This window comes from Cyrtonyx montezumae, unplaced genomic scaffold (genome assembly GCF_038088225.1).
Source record: "Cyrtonyx montezumae isolate F1298 unplaced genomic scaffold, pur_monq_1.0 scaffold_22, whole genome shotgun sequence".
NCBI lineage: Eukaryota > Metazoa > Chordata > Aves > Galliformes > Odontophoridae > Cyrtonyx > Cyrtonyx montezumae.
In genome coordinates, this window is record NW_027071959.1 from 2219114 (window position 1) to 2227516 (window position 8403).

The window sequence follows — 8403 nt, forward strand, 5'->3', positions numbered from 1 at the left end:
GCAGGAGCAGGGATACAGCCTTGTGGTATATGGGTTAAGCAAGGATACAGCCTTGTGATGTATAGGAGGAGCAGGGATGCAGTCTTGGGACGTACAAAGGGTTTTCAGGAGCTGCTGTGGACACTTCCAGAGTGCCCACCCCGTGGGAACAGCAACCAAGGAAACCCTGTTAATATTAATGAGTCCTGAAGGAGTATCAGTGTGGAATCAGCAGACGGTTGTATTTAATTCAAGTGAGGAGTACATCTCTGCAGCGCCGTGACGTGTTTGCCCTATGCATGGGAGATCTTTGTGTTGTTATACGTAGGTCTACAACGTATGAAAGGACATTCATACATTCAGATGACTCAAGATGTGATCTTGTCATACAAAGCCAATATGTAAAACATGCGCTGCTCGTACAGTGGGAGCAGAAAAGCAACAGGTTTTCATTCTGTGTGGGAAAGGAAATGTGATAATCTTCCCCTCTTGTACTCTTTGGGGTAGCAGCCTATCAGCACACTGGGGCACGCTGCAACAGCGAAATGAAGATCTCTGAAAAACCACTCCAGAATCAGCGTGGGGCTGCATGCCTCCTGCTTTCTGCAGTGCATTTAGCTCAAACACGCTCCGTTTGCACAGTGCGTGGTTTTCCTCCTGGCCAGCCCTGCGGGCTGACTCTGGGATGTGCCTTGCTTGCTTGGTGCTGATAATGGCTCCTCAATTAGGATTTGGCCAACAGCTGCGATGCTGCAAAAAAGCTGCACTGATGTGGATGGTGGGAGTGAAAGCAGTGTGAACTGTGTGGGGTGGATCACAGCACCTGGTGCTCCTTCCAAGCACCAGCCCCTGTCATTGTAAGCCCACGTAGGACGAAGGGTTTGTGGGCTGCCCTTTCTGTATGTGTCGAGTCCGTGTAGAACAGGAGAGTGGAATATGCATTTGGAGTCACTGTGCTTGGGAGTGCTCTGGGACCGTGGAGATGGAGCACTTGGGGACAGTGGGGTTGGGTTGGGGTTGGACTCGGTGATCATGGAGACCTTTTCAAAACTTAAAGACTGTTTTTATTTGAAAACAAACAGGTTCTGCTGGTTTGAGCTGACTGAGTGGCACTCACAGCAGTACTGTAACACGCTGTGCTGGGGGTGTTCCTCCCCATCAATTAGAGCTCCATCCTAAAAAACGAATGCACAAAATGGTTCAATGAGCGCATAACACTCCCATTAAATCAGTGTGACTCCTCATGCACTTCAAGTGAAGCCTGAACGCTGTTTAGTAAGCTTTTAACCTATTCATTCATACTGCCAAGGGAGTCATGGAAATATTAGGCACTGTAAATGGAACTGAAAAGAGGAAAAGCAAGGAAAATACATCAGGAAATGAGAAATCAGCACAAGGGCATACGGAGGTGCAGCCACATGAGATGTCCTGGGAGGCTGAGGAACTCACTGGGTAGCAAAACATCACCGGTGATGAAAAAGCAGGAGAGCCATCTGATCTCTCAGTGGGACTTTAAGAAGCCCCACCAGCCCCTGCTCTGAGGGTCTCAGCAAGCACTGATGAGAACTGTTGACGTGGACCTGCAGAGGAATGGCATCACCGTGTGCCCCAGTGCTGCCCAGCGCACATCTGCGACTGACTCGAGATTTAGCTGCACGACAGAGAGCTTCTGGGCCAGGTACAGCAGTGTGTTCTAATACAGGTTTGAAAACTTGAAATGAATTTTGGAAGTAGAAGCCAGAAACTGAGAAAGACTCGAATCGATTCTGAGGGAAGCACCCAGCACAGAAAAAGCAGTTCCACGTTGCTGCTTTTACACGTGGCACAACCACGCTACTGTTAAACGTTGCAATATTTATTGTTTCTTTTGCCTTTAACACTTAAATACTTTGATCTCTCATATTGAACAACTCCTATCTTTACTTGCTGTGGAACTGGATTTAATTCAGAGCAAAGACAGCCCATAATCACAGCCCGTGAACGTGGGATCAAAGAAAATGAATATGCTTCTCATGAATCGACAAGCTAGCAGGGGACAGATTCAGTCATCACTGCAGTTCTGGGCTGGCACTTCAGACCCTTCCCCACTGCTATTTTCATTAGCAAAGAGCTTAATGTTGGTAAAGCTCTGCAGTACCTTCTCCTCAGAAGCTTGCTACACTGAAGTAATTACCAGTGCAGCAAACATCAGGGACGTGCAGACACAGAAAGATTCAATTACTTTTGTGGTTTTGCCCAATAATCAGTAATAGATTTTTTTCCCTTCAGTCTCAATGCTTCTTGTCTTTGCATTGTGGGATATGACTGTTGTCCCTGCTACACGCATTGACGCACCTTGCCACGTGCTTTGCACACTGCTGTTAAGCACTGCAGTTCTGTTACAGAACACAGTATATCAAGAACATACATCTGAAAAAGAAAGACTGTATGAAAATTTCATCTTCCAACAGAACTGTTTTTATTGGTGTAGTGAAAGACTGCATCTAAAACCAGAGAAAAGAGGAATATCAAACAGCAGATTTTACCTATTACGTATAAACAAAGAAGCTGCTGTGATTTGTGTATAGATTTCTTGCTCGAACAGAAAAGAAGCAGTGACTTGAACTTCCATCTGCATTTGATCAACTGTTAAGAAACAAGGTAGCATAAGGGTGCAGCATCTCCAAAGACTGGCAAACAGAAGGAACCTGGAGATACATCTAGTATATGCTGTGGGATGGCTTGGTGAGGTGAGAAATCAGCTGGCAGTTTTATCACTTTCTCCATTCTCTATTAGTTTCCTTTTCTTTTCATCCGTTTTCCTCTTGAAGATGCTATCTCTGTAGAACTGAAGTTCTTTGATGCTTTCCCTGATGTCATCAAGCGCTCTGAAAGAGAATTAAGGAGAGGTTCAAAATGCCTGCACACGTCTCCAGCTACATCGAATGTTTCTAAAAAATTCCAGGCAGGAAATAAAGAAATAAAGCTCTGACATGCATGGATCACAAATCTGTCAGAAATAAACACAAGCCTCGCTGTTCTTAGGTACTTGGAAAGCAATAAAAGTCCACCAACACTGACATACCAGAGAGTAATGTGCAGCTTATTAGTTTGTGTCACTGTGGGCCATGGAAGCTCTCAAAAGCCAGCAGGTTCTACAGCTTCAACTATTAAAAGCTATTCACTATCGATCCAAGACGACAAAGACAAGGGCTCAAGAGACCTGTCTGCAGCTCCTGCTTTGGCCAGTCATCTACTTTCTCCATCAGCACTGGTGACTGATTTGTTTGGACCCAGTACCTTTTGTTACCCTGCTCTGACTGTGAGGTCTGTGCAGTAGCAGTAATCTTCCTGCACATTTTCACCGTGCAGGAAATCACTGTGTGATTTCCATCAAGAGCTCTACAATCGCTGTTCCTTCTCTTTTTACACCACAGCCTACTCTCCTGCCTAGCGAAGCCACGTCAAAACAAAGAGGTAAAGATGCAGTTACTGCCATTCAGGAGAGTCAGAGCTGTACGTAGCAAGTAACACCTACAGAAAGCCCAATGTAGGCGTTTAGTTGCACGGGTGTGCAAATTTAGTCTGAGCAGAAGAGCAGAATGGATACACTCATTGTGCACACGGACTCATCCTATGGATCCCAAGTTTTACACAAGACCCACAGTCTCCTCTGTTCAGAAGAGCTTACAATATTAGCAAACGTAGCTTTCTAGAAGTTGAGTGTTAATATCACATAGCGTATTTTCTTCAGAAACCTCAAAGCAAGCTCAACTTTTAAGGATGCCTCAGATGCTGGCGGGAGCATAACTCGAAATGAAACCTTTTCACAGAAAGGAGAACAAGCTCTCTGACATATTACAAACTCAGGAAATAGCCAGGAACGGAACTCTTATCTCCCTATGTGCAGTCTTCCAATTTTAGAGTGTCTATGAACGACTTTTGCCCAATTCAAGGACAGAAAAAAAAGCCCTGTTCAGCTAGCTTTTTCATGTGGTTTCTCACTGCGATGCCTAAGAAGTGATAGATGTACCTACATTGCCAAACAAGCATTGTGGCTTGAATAGTAAACACATGGAATCAGAACAGATAAGGACGTTTCTGATTCTCTGTATTTTTGTAATTCCTTTCCTTACTCTACCCAGGCTTCTGGCTGGAGAATACAAACTATGTGACAGGGTGCAGAATCGTACCACCTCTGCTGTCTTTTTCATTAGAACAAACATGACTGGAAATCAAAGGAAGCACACAGCTCCAGATCCTGCTCGTGAGGTGCATGGCTCCTGCGTGACAAGCCATGCTTTGTTATAGATGAAAGTAGGAACCTCACCTGTGAGAAGCTGCTTTCTTTGGTGCAAATTCATATTCTTCTGGATACCAGCGTCTGTAAGTGGAAAGAAACCCCATTTGAAAAGGAAACTGGGACTCAGTAACATGCCCAGTGGCTGCTTTGGGTTTGTTACAATTGGTGAAAGAAGTTCAGTTAAACTAGCACACAGAGAAGGTGCAACCCTATGAACCCAAGTGCTGCAAACACCTGAGGACACCGCTCCCTCAGTTCTTTACGGCTCATTCTGTCCATCAGCCTGAATAGAAGAGAGGAGGATATGAAAGAATGAGATGGCCATGCACAGCTGTCTGCCAGCAGCCTGCAGCCTTGTTTTAAAAAGGAGCCGCTCAGTGCCACGTTAACAGGCTTCCCTATATTATCTTTTATACAGATATTCAATTTGGAGAATATTTACCTGCAAAGTTCTTTGACGGTGCTCACATCAATGATCCTGTAATGGAGATGCCGCATGAACTGAGGCATGTATTTGTCAAGAAACTTCTTATCTGCATGAACAGAGTTACCTACAAAGACGCAGAACAAGACATTTCTTCAAAGGCATTGCAAAACTACTATGAGCATCTAAACTAGAAACAGGCTGAGCAAGCTTGGGAAAGATCATAGGCTACGAAAAGCTATTCACAAGCAGCTCATATATCTCATTTTCTAGCAAATATGATTGTAAAGGTTTGTCAGATTCTCATTTCAGGATCACACATGGTTTAAATACATAATCCCTATATTAATTCTTCGGTTACTACAATTTCTGTCGCACAGATAAGTATCAAAGCATTACACAAGAACTGGGCTTTCCACTGAGTGAAAAGAGGCATCAGTATTAATTTCATTTAGCCATAATCCTAAGGCTGTACGTGGACATCCCAGGTGCAGTCCCAGGTAATGGGACGATTGTGTTTGATGCTTCCTTTGAAGGAAAGGTGCTGTTCAGTTTACAGTTCAGACTTCTACAGCCACCGACTGCCATCAGCACTTCAGTTGCCCTTCCCAATTATAATTGTACAATGAAACATGAATGCTCAAAAGAACCACAGCTTCCTGCAGCAGCAACGTGTGACATCTGCTTTAGGGAATCAATAGAATAGATGATGCCATTACTAAACCTTTCTCTGCTTGCAGGTTTTGATTTGCATGCTAGATCTCTGCGCAGAAAACTAAAGCATCCCTGCCATGTGCATCAACTGGCCTTTCAGCATCCAGCTGGGAACTGCAGGAGGGATGACATTATTATTATTATTAAGAAAGAGCCCATTTTACCTGCGAGAGGACAGAGACCAGGGGGTGTCTGTTGTCTTACAAAGGACAGAAACTCATACTCCGCCTGCTGCAATGAAATTTTACTCTCCTTCACAGCCTTAGTAAGGCCAGACTGCAAGAAAGAGCCATCCGTCAGAAAGCAGACAGACATTATCTTCAAAGATATTTCTAGAAATGCTCAACAGCAAAAGACAAAGCAGACGTGTGCTGCTTGCTCCCCAGCATGCCTGGATGAGGTAAGAGGACAAATCCACTTTATGTTTGGTAATATTCTGGGAGATCCATTGCCTTTGTTCACTCTGGCTATCTTCAAGATGTACAAACCAGCACAAGTGAAGGCGACCACAGAGTATTCCCAACGACATTCCTGAGTTTCCTCTCTGTTGCTGAACTTTCTGGGGTGTTATTCTCAATTACTGAGACATTATGCAAGCCTCATTTACACACCTGCATGTACATGATCCAGGAGAGTATTATATTTCTGTCTAACGAGAGGCATTTGCCTCCCCAGCATAGAGTAGTATGTATAAATAAACAGAAATAATCAGAATCCTGGCTTAAGTGTTTATCAAGATTCCTATAAATCAGAAAAGCTCCTTCCTTCTTCTTCTTTTTTTTTTTTCAATAGTTAAATGTCAAATCTGCTCTAAGTGTTCTCAGTGATTTATTTCCATCTGGCTATGCTATATATTTCCGTGACTGTGCCGCAAAAATCTACTTGACAGATCCAAGTGGTGGTTAAAAAATTCATTATGTGGCTGTATTTTCATCTATATTCTAATTGCTTCTCTTTTCTTAGTCAATTAAAAATAAGTAGCTCCTCAGGAGCAGTGATAACGTACACTACCATCTTCAATTCACTTGTGAACTGAAGTTGAGTTTGTGTCCTCAACTGCAGAAGGGAAAAAGCTCCCATCACAGTAAATTAATATTCATTTTCCAAACTCTTGCTAATCCTTCCTAGGGAGAGTAAGATGCTAAAGGGGGGAGGAGGGAGGGGTTGTGAGTGTCTTAAAACTTCAGCACTTAATTGAAAAACGCCTTGAATTTAAATTTGTAATCAAGGATTTGAAAATCCATTCACTTTCTTGCTAAGGGCAAGGAGGAAGTTTTCCTTGGTGACTAAAAGAACCAAAAATAATCTATTCTTGCAAAAGTTAAGTTTTCAGAGGAAAAAAAAAATAAAACTAGGCTTACAATGCTGAAGGGGACAGGCAAAGATAGAGTAAATCAGTCTGTTTAGTTCTACAGGTGCCTTAATTTTCAGTGGTAAGTTTGCTTTTTGCCAGCTCTGGACTACTCTATGCCAACTTTGTGGCTATCTTAGCCAGGGCTTTACACCAGGTCTTGCTCTTCTCTGTAAGAATTGGTTTTTTTGTATTATTTCATGCCACACAGAGCAGGTCTGACTGGATGACCTGACTGAGGAGTGTCAGGGAACTGAACCCAATTTTTTAATCTCTGAGGGCTGAGGGGCACAGTGCTGACATCCAGCTCTGAAGGTGGCAATCAGAGGCAGGTATCAGAGCCCTGGATCCTCTTCTCAGAGCCACCCAGGCTTGTCTCACTCTGGCTGCAGCTTTCTGTGTGCTGTAGCTCTGTCCCAGTCCTGGGCCCATTCACTGCCTGCTGCCTTTTGCTGATGGTTTTCAAGTTAGAAAGCAACTTCGAGTGCTATTCAGATTTATAATTGCAGAATGGTTGGAGTTGGAAGGGACCCCCAAAGGCCGCGTGGTGCCGCTCCCTGCAGTGCTCAGGGACACCCACAGCTCCATCAGTGCTCAGAGCCCCGTCCAGCCTGACCTTGGCTGTGTGCAGGGACGGGGCAGCACCGCCTCTCTGGGCAACCTGTGCCAGTGCCTCACCGCCCTCAGTGTCAAACCTTCTTCCTTATAGCCAGTCTGAATCTCCCCTCTTCCAGTCAGAAGCCATTTCCCCTTGTCCTGACACAACAGACCCCAGTAAAGACACCGTCCCTTTCTTTAACCAACCCCACACTCTTCCTGTTACAGAGACACAGACACGAGCTGCAGCAAGCCCTGGATGACACGTGGGACTTCGGGTACTGCTCTATAGCACAGCTGTGCGCTGCAGAACGCGACAGCACCTCCCGTTCCCCTTTCCTGCATCCTCCATGGGACTTTTTATCCCTCTGCGAGCAACGGCTCCGAAGTTCGCCCACACGCAGGCCGTACCTTGCCGTGGTGCTCCTTGCACCACTCGGACATGCCGTCCAGCAGCTCGTCGGGCTGCTTGATGATCAGGTTGGGGCCCTGCGGGGAGCAAAACGGCAGCGGTCACCGCAGCCCTCGGCCACGATCGTCACCAAGCTCGGCTCACAGAGGGCCGGGTCAGCCGCGGCTCACCTCGGCCAGCACGTTGAGGTCGGAGTCGGTGATGAGGCAGGCCATCTCTAGGATCTGGTCCTTCTCCACGTCCAGGCCCGTCATCTGCGGAGCGGCACCGTCATCGCGGCCTCCCCCCGCATCTCTCCCCTCCCCCTCCCCCCGACCCCTCTACCCATCGCCCCGCACCTCCAGGTCCACCCAGACCATGCGCTGCCCCATGCCGCCTCCTCCGGCCATGGCCGCCCGCCGCAGCCGCCCGGCGCAGCTCCGCAGGCGACCGAGGCCACCGCGGCTGCCGCCGAGCATCGCCGCCAGGCCGCAAAGCGCCGCCGCCGCACTACATTTCCCAGCATGCCCCGCGGCGGCGGCCCCAGGGCGAGAGCGGGGGGAGGGCGCGGGGGCTGCTGGGAGGCGTAGTTCGGGGCGCGGGGGGCGCCGGGAGCGGCGGGCGGGGCGGGACGTGGAACCGCCTGAGGGATGCCGCCTTCGGGG

At 46.9% G+C, this 8403-nt stretch overlaps 1 protein-coding gene across 1 annotated transcript; it reads right to left on the bottom strand.

Annotated features, from left to right (window-relative positions):
• Positions 1–2414: 2414 nt before the first annotated feature.
• REXO2 (RNA exonuclease 2) lies at positions 2415–8238 on the bottom strand. Its single transcript, XM_065738441.1, has 7 exons — positions 8098–8238; positions 7930–8013; positions 7759–7836; positions 5564–5675; positions 4704–4812; positions 4289–4342; positions 2415–2846 (listed from the first exon to the last, which is right to left on the bottom strand). The coding sequence occupies exons 1-7, from the start codon at positions 8215–8217 to the stop codon at positions 2717–2719; spliced, it is 687 nt and encodes a 228-aa protein (XP_065594513.1). The 5' UTR covers positions 8218–8238; the 3' UTR covers positions 2415–2716.
• Between the last annotated feature and the right edge of the window lie 165 nt (positions 8239–8403).

Coding starts and splice junctions, on each gene's coding strand:
- REXO2 (XM_065738441.1), bottom strand. CDS start 8,217: ATGCTCGGCGGCAGCCGCGGTGGCCTCGGTCGCCTGCGGAGCTGCGCC. Junction 5,676..7,758: donor GCAAGGAGCACCACGGCAAG/GTACGGCCTGCG, acceptor TCTTTCTTGCAG/TCTGGCCTTACTAAGGCTGT. Junction 4,343..4,703: donor ACCGTCAAAGAACTTTGCAG/GTAAATATTCTC, acceptor TTCCACTTACAG/ACGCTGGTATCCAGAAGAAT.